The 20,405-nt window shown below is 40.2% G+C and overlaps 1 protein-coding gene across 1 annotated transcript in view; it reads left to right on the forward strand.

The window, feature by feature from the left end:
• Nucleotides 1-20,405, forward strand: part of LOC139443717 (uncharacterized) — a 30,484-nt gene that overhangs the window by 4,677 nt on the left and 5,402 nt on the right. Inside the window, exons 6-14 of the mRNA XM_071224649.1 lie at nt 220-295; nt 766-970; nt 1,370-1,493; nt 14,570-14,889; nt 15,787-16,050; nt 16,683-16,852; nt 17,672-17,785; nt 18,622-18,710; nt 19,191-19,281. Coding sequence (XP_071080750.1) covers nt 220-295; nt 766-970; nt 1,370-1,493; nt 14,570-14,889; nt 15,787-16,050; nt 16,683-16,852; nt 17,672-17,785; nt 18,622-18,710; nt 19,191-19,281 — 1,453 coding nt within the window. The remainder of the gene's footprint in view (nt 1-219; nt 296-765; nt 971-1,369; nt 1,494-14,569; nt 14,890-15,786; nt 16,051-16,682; nt 16,853-17,671; nt 17,786-18,621; nt 18,711-19,190; nt 19,282-20,405) is intronic.

A 20,405-nucleotide genomic window follows, 5' to 3' on the forward strand; every position in this document is an offset into this window, starting at 1 on the left:
ATCATCACCACCATGTTCAGTGGTCGGTCTTGAACTTAATCGTTTCTATCTATCTCTTTTTGGACTGTCCTATCAGTGTTATATTAGCCTATTCATTGAACTATGTTTAACGCTGCCATAAATCCAACATCAACTGATTGATCGACAATACCTTGCAAGTTCCATGCCTGTTTCGTATTTCTTAATGCAACTTTTGAAATGTCTATAACGTCTTTACAGGGCCATAATGAAAAAGAATGATAAGTACTTTACACCCACTTTCAACTTCACAATGGACAATGTCCCTTTCCTCCCCGTAAGTATAATATCTTCTTGAGAATGTATAGCTACTTTCTTTCCATATATAATACACGTTTATGTTGAAACTGTTGTCAGTGGATGTTTCATCTTAACGGAGTCCATAGAATATCACATGATATCCCCGCAGATAGGAAAACGTGTGTGGTACTAAAATGCAATCAATATATCAGTAAAGTGACGTGATCAGAGGGTACAGGTATGAGATAAATACAGGTAACCTAGTTTGTCATTGCAAAACGCATGGTTTGTTAATCTTAGGAAACTCCGTTAACTGTTGGGCAATTCCATCATAAGTACTGGGCGATGCACTCTTTGAACATTTTATGTGGCCATAAAATCACATGTTTCAATCAGAGGTGATTATTGTGATTTGAAACCTCTGACTCACCAACCACAATCGCTTTCCAAATGCATATTAGAATGTTTATTTAATTATCAGAAAACACGTAGTATGGTATTCTTAAGATATGGAGACAGGATGTCCAGGTCCTCTCGATCACTGGAGAAGATGACAGAACAGTGTCTCCCACTCTGCACAGAGAGCTGATTAAAAAGGTCCCAAGGGACAAGATGCACAACATCCAGAGTGTGTACTACCATGGGGCTGGTCACATTATAGAACCACCCTATGCACCCATGTGTAAAGAACACTATTTGGACGAAACTATGGGTAAGTTGTAGCAAACCAGCTTAACCACCATAAGAAAGAATGAAGGTATATACGTGCTTTATATCAATATAGTATTTTTTCTCCACGGAGCCAGGCATATGTCATTTCCAAATTTTAATATTTTTTTAAATCCAGTCTTTTAGTCCGAAACATTAAAAGAAGAAATCCTAGGGAAGTACAACTGTCTTTTTGCGGTTGGAAGTAATGCACTCCGCCATATTTATCATAATGTGTAGCATAGAATTCTAATTCTATTTTTTTGCAAACTTGGATAAGAAGCGTAAGTCTGTGAGCTGCATGTAATGTGAATCTGTCTGTATAAATAACCATATCGATTATTATACTTTCTTTCATATCATCATGAGAGTTTAGAGACATCTGTAATCTTGTTCTTGCTAGAAACCCTGTTGCTGTTTGGGGGAGAGATGAAGGCTACTGCTGAAGCCCAGGAAGACTCATGGAAGAGAATCCTGGAACACTTCAACAAGAACCTGCCTAGGAGGAGTACTGATGGAAAGAATTAACCATCAGCTGCCCCTTCCGACTAATCGGAGCACTTCTGCTTTACAAACAATGATGATTTGGAACCGGCATGTCCGAAAACCAACACAAACGATGGTAGTGTAGAAACTGAACAAAACACAGGTAATTTACATTGCCACAAAGAGAAAGGGAACCACGAAGCCTCATTCGTGTGTTCGTTTGTTGTTTATCGTCGCACTCAGCAATATTTCAGCAATGTGACGGCGGTCTGTAAATAATCGAGTCTGGACCAGACAATTCAGTGATGGACATCGTGGGCATCGATCCACGCAAAAGAGATCGATGACATGCATCAACCAAGTCAGCGAGCCCGATCCCGTTGGTCGCCTCTTACGACAAGCATAGTCTCCTTTTACGCTCTTGTAGTAAAGGGCATTATCTCTTCCACGACAAACATGGAGCTCTGTTCGATGGTTATGACTGATGCCGCCCCACACCATGCACACCATTATATACGTATGTCACCCAATGGTTGCTGTGTAATATTAAATGTAATATATATATATATATATATATATATATATATATATATATATATATATATATATATATACACAAGTGTGTGTCTTCCAATTGTTGCTTATTTAATGTCACCCTTGGTTGTTTATGTGTTTCAAGGTCTCGGTCGGGCCAGTAAAATACATTCCACATCTATGTCCTTGAAATTAGATCGATTGTTACGTCATTCTTTAAACTCAGAAAGCTGCTGATGTACTAGACTAACGTTTAGATTCTGAAAATATATAATTTTTAAAGATTGGTTGGTTTGTTATTTAACGCCAAAATTAGCAATATTCCATGTATATGACGGCGGTCTGTAAATAATCGAGTCTGGACCAGACAATCCAGTGATTGACATCATGAGCATCGATCCACGCAATTGGGATCGATGACATGCATCACCCAAGTCAGCTAGCCTGACCACCCGATCCCGTTAGTCGCCTTTTACGACAAGCATAGTCACCTTTTACGGCAAGCATGGGTTGCTGAAGACCTATTCTACCCCGAATCTTCACAGGTCAATTTTTAAAGAAACAAATAACTCTATTTAAATTGAAAAGGAGACCTAGTGAGATGAGAGATTCCTGATCCTGAGAAAAATATATAGATTTGAATTTAGGGCTTTTGCATTACAGAAAGGGCTGGGCGGTAGGGGCAAATAATAAGGACATAATATTGATGTGCAAAATCACAGCATAACAATTCATAGTTCTACTGTGCCAGTGTTACATTTTCTCAAAAAGATGCTGCCAGACTGGCCACTCCAATGGTTAGCATCAACAGTCTGCACTTGATATCATAATACGTAATATTTCCATAAATACAGTGTTGTGTGAAACACCCATTTATCATATGGCATGACTAAAAAACATGTCTCCAATCAAAAGATCCATCATGGCAGGTGGCCCGGAAGGCAGATGCGCTAAATTGGGATTATGGGCATTGTTGATTTTATTTCCAGCTTCTTTCAATGGCAGATCAAGCAGTGCATGGAACTGCTCCCACATATCTTAAAGATCATACAAGGCAGTATGTCCTTGCAAAAATGCTTCGGTCAAATCAACAATTCTTGCTGCGGGTTCCAAAATCAAAGTTAAAGGCCTTCGGCCCCAGATCGTAAAGTGTTTCTGTAGCTTCTTTGTGGAACTCACTCACTCTCACATTGTGGATCTCACTCACTCTCACATTGAAACCAGCATGGAAAGTAACCCTTTGTGACAACCATCAAATACAGATCTATCTATCTATCTATCTATCTATCTATCTATCTATGAAAAGACATTTTATTCTAACATAACATTTCACACTATTATCTACTATAAAAACCATACATGTACACCTAGATACAAATAACCAGCTATATCGCGGCATGAAAGAGTTCCCAAAAATGAGAGGTGACATGTGAGTGAGTGAGTATTGTTTTACGCCGATTTAGCAATATTCTAGCAATATCACGGCAGGGGACACCAGAAATGGGCTTCACACATTGTACCCATGTCGGGAATCGAACCGGGTTTCGATGAACGCTTTAACCACTGGGCAACCCGACCGCCCCGGGTCAATTAGAAACAGTGTACTTGAGTGAGTGGGTTTAACACATTGTACCCATGTGGGGAATCGAACCGGACCTTCGGCGTGACAAGCGAACACTTTAACCACTAAGCCACCCTACCGCCTCGGTCAGTTAAGAACTACCCCAGTAAGTTAGTACAAGTAAGTCCTCTGCCGCCAGCTACACCCTATAAAAGCATAGATATAAACAGTTCCAGTTTCAATTCACTTCCGGCTTGGAAAATGCATGCTCAATGCAGTACAACTTTGAAATAGAAAGTCCTATGCCTATAGCTACCTTAATATCAAAGTTATAACAACTTCCGGGGAATAAAATCACTTCATTTTTTGGAAAATACTGTACAGCTGCAAAACATAAAGTCCCATACCTCTTGCTACATTAATAAACAAGAGGCCCAATCATGACAAAATATACATTTGCATTGAACATGTATATAATACTGCAAATATGTCGTAATTTTTACTCTGTCAGCATTTGAAAGGGGTGGATAGAAAATCTGACAGCATGAACGTGTACTTTTCTAGATACAGAGATCTGAACCGTTTCCATGTTATGGTCCAGGGGCAAGGCTGGACCCCAGGGCAAATCCTATTGACATAAATGTATTATTCTCTTCATAACAAAGAAATGCATACCATGTATCTGTTTATTATAGGGTGGGGATAATATCGGTTTGCATCTTATGGTCAAGGTTCTAACCCCTTTAGGAGTGCCGGACAGATGAACAGAAGGGCCAGTCCTGGTAGCATATGTGTATTTGTCTTGGTATACTAAGCAATTACATGTATACATGTATATGAAAATAGGGTAGGGATCTAAACTGTTTCCAAGTTTTCACCCAAGAACTTAATCCCTAGTGGCGTGGCAAGACCCCAGTCTCTTTATGTCCAGCATTAGTATATATGGTTATGGGGTGGTGATCTCAAATGTTTCAAAGTTATGACCCAGGGGTTAAGTCTCCAGGGGTGGAGTAAGACCCCCGGGCCATCCAGGTAGCATATATGCATTCCTCTCATTATTCTCAGCAATTGTACATATGGTTATAACTGTAAACGTGTTGCCATGGAAACAGAAAATAATAATATTCTGAACACCCCAAAGTAGCAAAAGACACCTATTGACAACCTGGTCTTTGTGTGTCTAAAGTGTCATGAAAGAATACCTAGTAGGTTTAGAGATATGGTCCGGACAAACACACCAGCTATGAACATAGTCAAAATCAAACTTGTTGCCAGGAAACAGGATTTTATTTTTAAATCCCTTAATACTAAAAGGCACCACTTCAGCCCTTCATTAATACATGAACCATCTTTGGATGAAAATTGTTTTTTAGTTCTGCTCCGAAACGACACCTCAAGTGTTTCAGCTAAGTCTAACTTGTTTCCATGGAAACAGGGGAAAATCAAATTTGAAAAATTCCCCAAAAACAAAAGGCACCGCTTCAGCCCTTGGTTAATAAATGTACCAGGTTTGGATGAAAAGTCTTTCATTGTTTTCAAGATGTGCTCTGGAAACGACACATACCCCTCCCTTTTGAGATAAATAAAAATGCCACTACTATGCAAATACCATTTTTGTCAATAAATGTGAAATAGAACATGTAGCACCCTTAATGTGCTCTAGCAACTCCTTTGCCTTTTCCTCATCTCTTTGACTCCCTCAATATTCCAAAAGGAAGTCTTCGGAAGTCTATCTTTTCGTGAGAGTTTGCAAGTATAAACAATTCAAAATCAGGGCTCGATTTAACATCATATAGGTTACACACAAACAAATATTTTCCCATAGACTTCTATAGTAACATTATATATGTTTTTAAATAACTAAGCATTCGGCAGCCATTTAATAAATGCACATGTGTGCACAGTCTGCTGCAACAAAGCAGCAATATAAACAGTACAGAAAGCTTATCACACTACCCTCAGTTCCGCACCAAATGTCACTTGCTTGAAAATATCTGTGGTCACATTCATCATAAGTCAACATGTTACAAAAGACAGCACTCAATATAGAAAAAACATTGTCAGTTTTAATTACCGAAAACTTTAAATCTTACATAAAATCATTAAATCACAGATTGCCAGATGATTGAAAAAGGCTCTCAACGAAATCTGCTTGTTGAATGACTGGTTCTGTTTTGGTGTTGTGGGACCTCCAGACAAATTAGAAAACATTTGATTTATGTATTGGATTTAGCTTATCCAACATGTCTATATGGCATCAGAATACAAAGTTTTGATGCACTGAAAGACCTGTAAGAGTTGACTGATATATTTTTCATTAATGTTTTACAAAGTGTATTTCTGTATTAATAAGAAGTTTCTACAATCATACAATTATAAAAGAAGGGGGTCCTGGATCAATTCCATTCATGGTAGAGTTTGCCAAGATCATATCAAACTAAAAAAATATTTTCAACTGTAAAAAATTAACAAATATTTAAACCTCAACACAAATAAAAATACGTATATCAAAATTCATTAATGGTCAGTTGTTTGACTTCCTGTGTTGAAGACCGCCTCCGTGGTCAAGTGGTAGAGAGTTCGGAAGGTCCGGCGTTCGATCCCCGGCCGCGTCATACCAAAAGACGTTAAAAGATGGTACTTGTTGTTACCCTGTCTGGCGCTCGGCATTAAGGGGCTAAAACAAGGACTGGTCGGCTCGGAGTCAGTATACTGTGTCTGAGTGGGGTATTCATGTTGAACTGCGGCATGGTATCTCAGTGGGCTAGCATTATAAATAGCACTAGTACAAGCAGCCACACAAACACACACACGTACATGCACGTCGCTATATAAGTGCAATAATCTTGCACGCGACGTTAAACCCAATTTCACCTCACCTCCTGTGTTGATATCATCAGATCAAAGCAGAGTCTTCAACATTCATGGAATATGGTTTTGACAGTCATGACATTATGTCATTGAGATTGTTCGAATTTACATCCCTGCACTGGAGCAAAATCATATTAGTTTAATAAATATAAAAGATAACTTGGATAACTTGCTATTTTGCTTACACCAAATTTATCTAATATCTTTATTTTTTATATCATTTATTTGTCAAATCCATCAGTTTCAACAAATTTAGAAGGAAGGGACTGTGACTTTGTGGACAATCTACCTGGAGGGGGCTCTCCTTTTGTCGACCACAAAACGAGGCAACGTTCGTATTCATTTTGTGAGAAAGGGACACATGTAAACTCGTAAGAGAAGGCATTAAATGTTTAATGTGAATGACGACAAATACGCAGGTGAAAGGTTATACCAGGATACATGGATGACAAGAAAGGAGTAGCAATTGTATTATCCACGTAATCCAAAATCCAAAAATGCTTTCAATGCAGAGATACTTCTTTTGTTAAACTAAAACTAAATCAAGGGTATTTCAATAGAATGACATCTGATGAGCCTCCATCATTCTTTTTGTCGGTTTGTTTAGGTTGAAAAAATTAATTAACATCTGAGATCACAGAGGAAAAACGAATCCCCTCATCAGTTTTAGGTATTCATTATATATGGTGTTAAAGTAATGTTTATTTTATTTGAAGACATATACAGGCTTCACTGAAGGAATTTTCTGACATGGGCCCTTTATGTGAACATTTCAAATATTCAAGTGGTACACCCACACTTGCCCATACAGCAAAATGTTAAAATGCTCCATTGTATTTGAAAATGTGTGCCCCAGCCTAGAATTATCCCTGTAGGCCTACATTCATTTGAAGTTATGTATCATAGTCATCAGTAATTGTTTGTCACTTTCACCATGAGTATAATTATTTTGTTTAAATTCACGTGACTGTTAATAATTAGATGTATAACTCAGCATGTTGAAATCAGTTGTAACAGGTTACAGTGGTATAATCTATTTTCAAATGATTGTGAAAAGGAATGTAATTAATATTATGAATGGTAATACTTATTTCATTTTCCCTCCACATATATTTCGGTTGACATCCACTTTCTGTGGAGACAGCTGTATGTTCCTGTACCACTGGTCAGGTCAGAGTTGTGGCCTCATCACAGGTGTTATGTACCAGATAGCAAACTACAAGTGTCTTGGTGTTACTGCCAGAGTCAGAGTTGTGGCCATATCACAGGTGTTATGTACCAGATAGCAAACTACAAGTGCCTTGGTGTTACTGCCAGAGTCAGAGTTGTGGCCTCATCACATGTGTGATGTACCAGATAGCAAACTACAAGTGTCTTGGTGTTACTGTCAGAGTCAGAGTTGTGGCCTCATCACAGGTGTTATGTACCAGATAGCAAACTACAAGTGTCTTGGTGTTACTGCCAGAGTCAGAGTTGTGGCCTCATCACAGGTGTTATGTACCAGATAGCAAACTACAAGTGCCTTGGTGTTACTGTCAGAGTCAGAGTTGTGGCCATATCACAGGTGTTATGTACCAGATAGCAAACTACAAGTGCCTTGGTGTTACTGGTGTCTGCAAAACCTCACTTCCCCAAACCTTGCATCTTCCAAGAGGAGAAAAAAATAAGGGAGCTCAGGCAGATGATATCGTTGTTCAAGGGTATGACACTGACAACCCTGCTCGTGTCACTGAAGGTGTCCATTCTAACCTCAACAATCCTTTGCAATCACCTCTACCACCAATCCAAAACTTAGTTGATTCACTAAGTGACATTAGGCCGGATCTGTTACTTCTGACAGTTGCTGTATCAAATTCTGAGTCTGAAGTATTAACAAAGTTTGGCATGTTTCCAAAAGGGAGTGATGTTATCGTATCTGCAAGGACTTACAAAGGGTACCATCATTAATGATGATAGTCACACCTTTCCAGACTTTCCACTCAATAACAGTATTGGTCCCTCAAGTATTCCAACAGATCTCAGTTATTCACAGTCAACCTAGAAGCTCTCTTTCGGACTAATGATCAAAGTACTGAGATTGAGAAATCCACTCAGACACAGTGAGCTTATCCCAAGTGAAGCAATGTCAGACAATCCAGATTGCATTTTGTGTTGATTGTTTGTCATGTCAATGTGCTTAGAAGAAACATTAAACAATGACTAACAGATAAACAGGAATCTTCCTGAACTTATTTCATAACTATACTCCTGCTTTCAGGATTTGAGAACAATGCCACCTTCTTGAAAACAGAGAGAAGATCACAACAGCACCAATGAGACATGGTCCTGCATGTGAGCAAACTGCATCCCAAGCCTATGCTGATGTGAAAGTACCAACATTCTACCTTGATTACACAAACAAATTATTCAAACTAGTTCAGTAAACCTAAAAATAATTTAGTAGGTGATTGTAGCAACTTCTTTCCAATTCCCCCCCCCCCCCCCCCCCCAAAAAAAAAAATGTCTTATTACTGATCGACACTGTACTGAAATTCCTTTTCTAAATTGACGTGTCTAAAATGGGAAATATCAACAAATATGTTTTTATCAAATATCATGAGGTCAAAGTTGACAAAAATCATATTTCTTTGTTTTCAGATGCAGGATACAAGTGTTAATATGTCCAAACTGTCCCTGTCTTGGAGCATCACCTGACAGAAAAATCTACAATCCTAGTCGAAACCCATCCTATGGCTTCCTGGAAATATAATGTCCAACCATTCCAAAATCAAGATTAGACAACTTGCATGTGCCTGATGGTCAGTTTCGACTTAAAACAAACCACAACATCTGCTACCAAATACAGATGCAGTTGGCAGTAACTGGCCTGACATGGCGTGATTTGTTCGTGGCATGAGGAGTATCATCATCATTTAGAAATTCTTTATTTCAACATGACTGGGATACAAAATTGGATGATTTTTTCTTCAACTATTTCCCTGACTGAATTGTCAATTTGAATTTTGACAAACTTGCAAATGTAAAACATTTTACCTGAATGGACTTGATACCCACATGCAGAATATTATTAGTTATTGTAAATACTCTTTTACTGTAATATCAAATTGATATATTGTTGATTTTTTTCACATATTCTATAGCATAGCTACTGTAAAACTTTCAAAGAGAACATGATACCAGATCAATATTAGAGTATTCCGTAACATGCAGCAATACAATTAACCCACATAAATAACAAAGACATGAAGTACAATAAATTCAAATTTAATTTAATTTAATTTGTTATGTATACAAATAGACATAGTGGCAGTAGGAAAGCACTGTTTTAATTACTGATAAATAGCAATCCAATTTCCATGATACAAATTGCAATTGCTTCTCAGCAAATTACATTTCATGTACTGCTAGCATAATGCAGTGTTTCATCTTCATAAGCCCATTATTATTCATAATTAAACCTTTCTAACTGCAGGTAGCAGAAAGATAGCTGACATTAATCAACAATTCACTCACACAATAGCTCAAGTGGCAGTCAAGTTCGATTCTACAATACATAATTTGCTGAAACACAGTGTGAGCACATGTAATAATACTTCATAGCAATTGTTTGTCTGTGATACAAAATATATACCAACCAAACATTAAGGGACCATTGCAAGGTTTCAGACAATATGTTTCTATTATGACATCTTGACATTCTTCAGAGTGTCTAAGCAATGTAACGCAATTGAATGTGGTGACGTTTTGATTCGTGTTGAATGTGCCTGTTCCATAATGGTTTTAGCTGTTATATTAGTGAAAGCCTTTCGAATATGAATACTCCGTTGGCGTATCCAGTACATGTCTAAAGTTAGACAAAGATGGTTCTCAGCCTTATCGTAATAAAGCTTACCAAGCAGCACACTTCTCACTGGCAACGTATGCTTGAAATGTACTCCATGCTATAGATGGATGGATGGATGGCGTGTTGTTTTACGTCGCACTCAGCAATATTCCAGCTATATGACGGCGGTCTGTAAATAATCGAGTCTGGTCCAGACAATCCAGTGATTGATATCATGAGCATCGATCCACGCAATTGGGATCGATGACATGCATCAACCAAGTCAGCGAGCCTGACCACCCGATCCCGTTAGTCGCCTTTTACGACAAGCATAGTCGCCTCTTACGGCAAGCATGGGTTGCTGAAGACCTATTCTACCCCGGATCTTCACGGGTCTTCCAACGTCGCTGAACCTGTTTCGTGTATTATACAATATGCATTAGTGTATTCTGAATTTTGTTCATGTGTAACGGATTTGTGTTTAATATCCAATTTGTAAAAAGCGCCGCCATAAATTGAAAATCATCGAACAGAGCTAACTGGCGGTCTGTTCCACCCAATTACCTTACCTTAAGACACAAATTACCTCTTATATAAAATAGTCCCTAAGGCATTAATACCCGCCTTTGAGGTTGCTGTGGCATGGACACAGCGGTTTGTGTATTTATTACGACTGTCCAGTCAAGTGAAGGAGCTTTCTTTAGTGGTGAGTCAATTTTACTTTCACATGGGTGTCAGTTTAAATGTCAAGACATGACTAAAACGTCTATTGATAAGCTCGCTGCCTGAATAACTATGCAAGCACTCCTACTTGTATCAATATTTAGACATTATTTTTGCACATGGAAAGGTTACAGGATTTCTATTAATGCAGTCTATATATTGTAATGTATTTCAGTGTATTTAAAATTAAGACTTAATCAAACTACAAGTACCCGATTGCCCACACATTTCGGACCAAATGTTTTCTCACGATCTTCACAGTTCTTTTGATTTTATTCAGGCGTTGAACCAATGGGTCTTTAGTGTATGTTTACAATAGTTTCCATTCTATTTCAAACGTCGAGAATTAAGCCTTTTCTCCTGGTGTTAAAATCAACAGTTAGCATCAGTAACAAATACTGCGCATAGAGTTACCCTATTATCACGATTGAACGTCTCCCCAAGAACGTCCTTAACATGCTACAAGCATGATTATGAGGCTTACAAATCAAAAATCATTATCTGGGCAAATCTGGTATTCCAATCGACGATCACTAGTTTCTAGCACATCCAAAGGACAAAACTCACAGCGAATTGCACAACCTCAGACGACTTACGTTGCAAATGTTTGACTGTACAATTAACATAAACAGTAACATCTCTCACTCACACGGGGTGATAATTGTACTATATCATCTAACCATGCTTTTAAACATACCTGCGGGGCCAAACAAAGTATACTATTGAAAAATGGATTTGAACTAAAACCGTTATCAAAACGTTACATGGTTAAAGACAATCGTCGAAACACTGCAAAACACGATAACCGTATCATATGCATCACCATCGAATAGCCATTTCCTATTTGTTTCATTTTAGCCTCCATCAAACGAGAGTGATACTTTCTTTTGCCCGGCAGTGTATCTGTCAAGGAATATCACTGTAACAGTTGATGAGATCGTGTCATAAAAGGCCATATTGTGATTCTGTATACATACATCAGAACAGTTTGTTATTGTGGGGATAAAGGGGTCATCGGAAGCCCAGTGTTTCAAGGAACCACCACGATTCGCTATATTTCTGTTGAACTCACACATTAAAAAACGCGGAGTAGCATGGTAGCTTGGTATCATCCATACGATATATGGTTGTAAGGATGAATGTTTCAACTATTGATATTTCAATGACGTTGAAAACTCGGTAAATCGCTGCGTCAATCGAACTTTGATAGTCCTATCAGTGTAGCGGAGTGCCCAGTTGGGTTGTAGATCTTTTTTAGAACATAAGGTAAAATCGTTTAAGGCAATATATCGCGAGTTAACAGAAGTCCCCGAAACAAACATATCCAATACAGCCTAAGCAAGCTATAATGTTGGCAAGTCTTGATTACTGCAGTGTCAGGATGAAGAGAGTCTCAGGGCTACTTTTTATTATATTTTCATTAAGATAATTTAACAACTGTTTTCCCGTAATATGTGTTCATTTCAGAGATGTAAGTCTACTATGGCGTATAAAAGGCGACCTACAATCGTTCTGGCAAGTGTAAGAAGCTTCATAAAATATCGTGCACGCAGTTGGCCGTGACGGGCTTCCGTAGAAACTTAGAACTACTTGCACGGCGCACTTGTGTATAAATCGGTGTTTGGGTGTCTTTATCAGGTATGTTATGTTGTGTATTATTGATACTAGCTATCACATAATGACCTACACGTGTTCAAAACAAAGAACAAAGTGCTGAGTCACCAGATGGAACGAACGAGTCAGTCGTTCAAAGTCCAGCTGAATATATCACATGGCGTTCCTCTCATGATTATTTGATGTCTTTCGAGGTCATGGGCTGTTGTCGGCTTGAAAACTGAAATATGTTTGTTCCTGTTTCTGATGGAATGATGGAACGACATTACATCGGTTAGTATAACGTCAGATAGCTTCGATTCTTTTTTCACAATAATCTTGCCACTGTGGTTGCAAAGTCCCGCCTGGGATAGTTGCAAATTATGTCGTCTCATCGATGTTAGAGTTACGTCCCTTGAATTGTACCGCTCAAAAGTAGATGAGCCCGTATATTTAGTATTGATGCATTTAGCAATTTGGAACAAGATTATTATTTTTTTACGTTTTGGTAAATAGAATTATTACAATTGAATCAGTGAGATATTGGACAAACACAATCATTGAACATCATAGCCTAGCAATGTTCATTATCAAGACATTCACCATGCGCGATTCTCGGCTACGTTAATATCATTATGTATGCATTATGTATGCAGATGCACATGGCTTCGGGAATATCGTTATGTATACACATGGATGTTCCTGCGTAATTACTGTGGACTAGACCCGTGAAGATCCGGGGTAGAATAGGTCTTCAGCAAGCCATTCTTGTCGTAAAGGGCGACTGTGCTTGTCGTCAGAGGCTACTTACGGGATTGGGTGGTCAGGCTCGCTGACTTGGTTGATGCATGTCATCGATCCCAATTGCGGGGTGGGGGAGTGTTTGACCCTGTGGAATAACTGAATATAAGCTGTTATTTTTTAAACGGTCCAGATGATAAAAATAGGCAAATACAGCTAGTTACATAGAATTACGTGTTGGAACATAGGTATTTGAGACAAAATATGTTTTAAGTCATTGCTTCCAAACTTGATGCGTCCCCTTTGGGTTTGCTTCCCATGAACCCCAAATCCCAAATCACTTACACTTAAGTATTTAAGTCAATGAGTGAGTAGTTTCCATCAATATCTCAGCGGGGGACGCCAGAAATCGGCTTCACATATTGAACCAATGTGGGAAATCCAACCCAGGCGGCGTTTCGGCGGTTTGACGAACGAAGGTTTTAACCACAAGGCTACCCCACTGCCCCTTACTTGTTTAAATGTGGATATGCTCTTTGACTTGTAAAATACGAGGGCAGAGGGGTAGCCAAGTAGTAAAAGCATTCGCTCGTCGCGCCGAAGAGCGGGTTCGATTCCCCACATGGTATGTGTGAAGCCCATTTCTGGTGTCCCCATCCATAACACTGCTGGAATATTTCTAAAAGCAGTGTAAAGCCATACTCACTCACATGTACATGTACATGAGGTCTTGATTAAGGTCAAGGTCTGGATGTAATGATGACCCAAACAGCCATCTGTAATTATGCGAACTACGCATGGCACATGCTAATAGCATAAGTGAGTGAGTGAGTGAGTGAGTGAGTGAGTGAGTGAGTGAGTTGGGTTTAACACCGCTTTTAACAGTATTCCATTTATATGACGGCGTGTCAGCTTAATGTGGGAGGAAAGCCCGAAGTGATGCAGGTCTAAGACGTTTACCACTTCGGTGAAACCCACGAGCACGGGTATGGTGCTGACAAACCTAGAAACATAATCGGCGAACCGGGATTCGAACCCACAATCATAGGTTTCTGGCGTGCCCAAGGGACGCAACTCTGCACAGCGAATCGCGGCGCCTTAGACGACTGGGACACCCGTGCCCCCTAATAGCATAAGTATGAACATTAGGGATGACTGTCTTGAAGTCCGAGCTGAATCGTATCTAGTTGAACACAGGTTATACTTTCTTAATCATGGAATGATAAATGTTTCCACTGATTTTCAGAAGCCAGACTTCTGGCGGGATGAAGCATGGCGCTCCGCAAGCTAATCGTCCACAATTTCATAAAATCGTTTATTAACATAGAAAGGAGGACATCAGTTGCCGTGGCATTCAAACACTCGCTGACCACAATGGCCGGTCCGTCGCTTCATGTTAGCCAGTCGGAAGTACTTGTGGATGAGAAAGTACGTGTGACTGTCAACGGTCTTCACAGAAATCAGAAAGTTACCTTGCTGTCGACGTTGGTTGAAAACAACAAGAACTTCGCATCCTGCGGTCACTTCGTGGCGGATGACCACGGCCATGTGGACACCTTTGTCCACCATAGTCACGGGGGAACTTACTCAGGTTGGTCACTCTTTGGTCCTCAGTATCGAATGAAAACAAATAGGGCTGTACGTGAAATGTGTTCGTGGAATACACTTCCCCTCACCAAAAGTCATATAAACAGGACAGTTTCTTATAAATGATTCGCCAAAAACTGCTTTCGAAGTGTAAATATGTTTTCATGTGTGTTGACATTTGTAATTTAGGACGCTACGCATGCGCATCTGTATATATCTTTACCACATTAAGCAAGAACCGCTAAATATGCTGCGCCAGCCAACAGTGCAACTAATTTAATCACAAAAACTATATCCACTTTGTGCATTCGGGTTAGTATTTGGCCCCTGTACGCCATGCTTGTCATATGAGACAAAATTTGGCGGACAGGCTATATGACTTGGTTGATTGGCTGTCACAATACCCCGTTGGAATGGTTCATGTTTTCAATCACTGGTTTTCCTGATCCAGATTCGATTATTTACAGACCTCCGCGAATAGTTAGAAAAACACTGAGGTGAAGGATACTTCTTGTGGCTATATATTTTGATCAACCTGCATCATCCCAATCAAACAATCAATCAGATGATTCTTCCCTATAGCTGTGATTTGGCGTCGCGGATTGTAGCCTGGTTACCCGGGTAGGTTGCGCTTGCTACAGTTAGCGCAAGCGCAGCATACCGAGAGAACCAGGCTGTGCAGATTGTGCGTCATCTTGTCTGTTGTCATGAATCAGGGTTTATACTATCAACAATTTGTGAGTGTGGCCCAGAATCGATTATTTACAGATTACTTGGTGTACCTTCCAAATTGCTGCGCGATGATAAACTCTCTCTATTATGCATTAACCCAGTGAGATCGAACCTCAGTTGATATCAGATGATGATACTAACAGTTTTTATATGAAATGCATATGTTCAGGTTTACAACCTATGGGCTTATTCACAACAACACGAGAACCGTTTGGGACATCCAGATTATTAAAACTAGATGTCACTACACCGTATGACGTCACTTTGTCCGTACACGAAGGCCACAGGGAATTTGCACCCCTGGCTCGAGAATATGTGCAGTCACACTCAGCTCTCGCTATGACGTCACTCAAACGATGGTACATGAGACCCGGCGTCAAGAAAATTCATATTGAAGAAGACGGAATCCACGGGGCGCTGCTTTTACCACCAGGTACGTGTAACTTTGTTTTGTATAGGTCACTGGAAACAAACGTTATCCCTCTGCCCTTGGCGGGTGAAGTATTCAAAGGGCTACTTGATTTAGAAGGTCAGGAACCCAATCTCATTTAAATCAGATCTTAGTTTTCGCTACCGTTAAACAAAGATCTGAGGACATCCAATTACGGGTCACGTCAGAACGACCTTTCATCCAACCAATCAGAGCGTCTGACAATATTAACCACGTCTAAAAGAATCACCTCCGTGGTTTGGTGGAAAGACCGTCTGCCCGGAAAACGGAAGGTCGATGGTTCGGTCCCCTGGTGGCATCTGATAAAACAAGGACTGGTCAGCTCGGAGTCAGTATACTGTGTCTGAGTGCGGTATCCATGTTAAACTCTGACATGGTATCTCAGTGGGCTAGCAATATAAAACCGAAAAAAGTCAGGACTAGTACAAGCAGCCATGTACGTCGCTATGTAAGTTCAACAACCTTGAACCACATTTCACGTCACCTCAATATGTTATTGTGATTCAACACGCTGTATTGTCTATAGTATAGTCGTTAGCAACAGAAAGGTATTTTACATGTTTTTTGCTGAAAGGGAATGGCTAGTTCAGTTCATGGTTGTACTTTTATCCCAGGTGACGGTCCGTTCCCTGGTATTGTGGACGTGTTTGGTATGGCGGGGGGCATCTTGGACTACAGAGCGGCACTCCTGGCATCACGTGGATTTGCTGCCTTCTCTCTGGCTTACATCGCCTATAAAGATCTTCCAAGCAATCCAAAGGACATGAATATATCTTATTTCCTGGTACGCTGCTTCTATTTCTGATTTTCCCAAAATAGCGATATTCTAATTTTGTGTTTCTTTTATATATTATGACGACGAGGGTATGAGAAGATGTCCATGGACCACAATACGTATTAATATTGATCGAGTGAAGGGTTGTCTTTAAACAGTATTTCAGTTGTACTCTCGCCGCTAAATGTGCCACAAAAACCAAAACCTGTTCGAGAACATTTACTACTTCGATGAACCAACGAAGATAGGTAGAGTGCTGACACACCAAGGATCAGTGAATATTGAATTTTACCAATAAGATGTTCACTGCTGTCATATTGATGATGGACAGTTAAACATAGCTTCACCTCTTGTCATATGAGGCGACTAAATAAAACAGTGGGTCAGCGAGGGACATTACTCAATATATTAGTGATTGGTTTGTATGGTCCGGAGTCGACATTTTACATGCCGCTGGAATATGCTTGACTGCTTCGTTCAACTACAAACAAACATGGGCCATAGGACGTTGCGAGGATATCCGTGCACGGGTATGCAGTCAAACTCTCCGACTTTTTCCGATGTATTCTAAAACGCTGAGTTAAATATCAAGGGGTCTAAATGACCAGAAACAACGCTATTTCTCATGGAATTCTCTGGGATTTCCCCAGAAATGTGGAAGTAGTCCGTCAGTGTTTACGTCATTTCATGAATACAGTGGCTTGAAAAACGCATTAACGTCAAAATGTCACTTTCGTTGTCATGTGACCGGCCTCTTGTCCAATGGGTAAGCCTTATTTCATGTAAAGTTCAAATTATAATGTGTTAATACTCCATTTGAAACTTCAGAGAGCCGTTGAATGGTTTGCTCGTCAGTCTGAGGTTGCCCCCGGTGGCGTCGGGATGATCGGGCACTGTATTGGGGGTAGCCTGTGTATCATGACCTCAACACTTTCGCCTCATGTAAGTAGCTGCAGATGATGAAATTATTCAGCCTGAGACATAGTAAAGGGATTTTACTTGAGATGTTATGTAAAAATGTGGAGATGGTGATAAGTGTTTGTTATTTTCAATGTCAATAAGAACATTCAAAATTATTCAAAAATGAGTCACAATAACAATACAAACATGAGTTAACATGAAGTGGTCTTACGTGTATTTCCACTTGGGGACCTGCTTGGTGTAAGAAGCGGCTAAATTAGATCCGGTGATTAGACTCGGTGGCTCGGTTAATTGCGTGTCATCGTACCTCGAAGGTTGCACACAATGCTCACGTTGTACAACTGGTGTAAGTTGTCCAAAGCCGATTTTTTACGGGCCGAGATATAGATGAATTATTGCTGAAAAATGACAAATTAAATCATACATACAGGATTTAATACTTTACTCATTTTGAAATTTCCAGTGCATTATCACTTCTTTGTTATACGTAGTGGCATAGCTCTATTCCAGTTTGTTCTGGTGTGTGTGTGTGTGTGGGTGTGTGTGTGTGTGGGGGGGGGGGGGGGGGGGGGGGGGGGGTTGATTCGAAGTATGCGGCGTCAAATATGTTTTCGTATGAATATATTATTTTCCATGTCAAACTAGGTGCTCATAACTGCCACTCATAAACGAGTGTGAATAAAAGAATTGTGACATATATGTCCAATCGATGATCGCACGGAAACGACACACGGCCACTCGATTTCTCGCGTGAGGAAATACATTGGAATATGATGGCATCACATCACCAGCTAAGTTAGTAAGTGGTAACATCTTTTCTCAGTACAAAATATGACAAACACCAATTTATTTTCCAGGTGAAGGTGTTGGTCAGCACAAACGGCAACCCCTTCCTGATGCTCACCGAGGATATTTACATTGATGACATTAAAGTGCCCGGGACCCAGTAAGGAAAGACTAGTGAAAGACGCCAGGCTTTAATTAGACTGCGTCCCCTCTATGATCAGTGGTGGCGGTGGGGTAGCCTAGTGGTTAAAGCGTTCGCTCGTCACGCTGAAGACCCGGGATCGATTCCCCCAATGGGTACAACCCATGATTTCTGTGTGAAACCCATTTCTGGTGTCCCCTGCCGTGATATTTGCTGGAATATTGCTAAAAGCGGCATAAAACCATACTCACACACTCTATGACCAGTGATGTGAAATACCATGTTCCCGAAGCAAAAGGGAGTTAACTGACTCTACAAGTCTGGAAGATGGTCAAATACATGACAGTAGCGATGCCGATCAACAATTGGCACAAACGTTCCTGGGGGATATACGAATTACTCCCTAGTGACTATTTTTACGAATTTGCAAACAATTTAGATAAACTTCTCTGAAACCTCACTTCTGTCATGATCATAATTATATCTTTTTCTTCATAGTTTCGACGTGGCAAAGTGCACATTCACTGACGAAGGCGTGATGCAGAAAGATGCGTTTAAAGAATACAACATTAAGGATCATATTATACCGGTAATGCTTAATTATCTACTCACATTTATTTCATCCAAGTAATGTTCTTGTTTTAGCAACCTAAAGCAACATATTTTTCACAAAATCAACCATTCATCACGAGGTTACGAAAGCCCATTGGGATCAAAACATTAGCTTTTTCGAGTTTTAAAAATATGTTGGCTATGGTTTTGACCCCGACCGACTTTCGAACAAGGCTCTTCCTTTGAGAGGGCAATGCTCCACAGTCTGGGGATCATGTCCAATGTAGGTCCAGACGTTGTTGTTTTTTTGGTTTGGTTTGTTGTTTTACGCCGCACTCAGCAATATTCCAGCTATATGTCGGCGGTCTGTAAATAATCGAGTCTGGACCAGGCAATCCAACGATCATGAACATCGATCCACGCAATTGGGATCGATGACATGCATCAACCACGTCAGCGAGGTCCAGACGTATGCATAGTTATTATTGATACGTGTGACACTGTTAGAATCATGATCATCACACAGTTGGAGTGAGTATGGTTTTAAGCCGTTTTTTGCAGTATTCCCATATCAGGGCGGAGAACACCAGAAATAGGCTTCACACACTATACCCATGTGGGGAATCGTGGTCTTCAGTGTGACGAGCTAACGCGTTAACCACTAGGCTTCCCCACCGCCCCTCATACAATTTGTGCAGGCAAAGTGGTATTCAAGCCACCAATCTAGTACAAACGGTGTTTAACAGAGGCAAAGATCTAGACCTTTAATTGGGTGGGTCTCGTTAAAGATTATTGGACTATAAAGCAAAGTGCATGCACGTGCGTGCGTGTGTGTCTGCTTGTAGTAGTCCGGACTAATGCCGGTTTATAGTGCCAGCCAACAATGAGGCCATGCCGTAGTTTAACATTGATACCCCACTCAGACCAAGTAAACTGACGATCAGTCCTTGTTTTAGTCCCTTATTCCTAACGCCAGACTGGGTACACCAAGTACGATCTTTTAACGTCTATTGGTATGACGCGGCCAGGGGATCGAACCACCGCTCTCCGGGAAGACGCCTTATCCACTACACCACGCAGGCGGTCAGATCTTTAATGAGTGCCATGTGTGAGACATAGTCTCTATGTAATACCAGATCTCAACTTATAACGGACTAAAAC

This window comes from Haliotis cracherodii, unplaced genomic scaffold (genome assembly GCF_022045235.1).
Source record: "Haliotis cracherodii isolate W230 unplaced genomic scaffold, xgHalCrac1.p SCAF_5, whole genome shotgun sequence".
NCBI classification, from domain to species: domain Eukaryota; kingdom Metazoa; phylum Mollusca; class Gastropoda; order Lepetellida; family Haliotidae; genus Haliotis; species Haliotis cracherodii.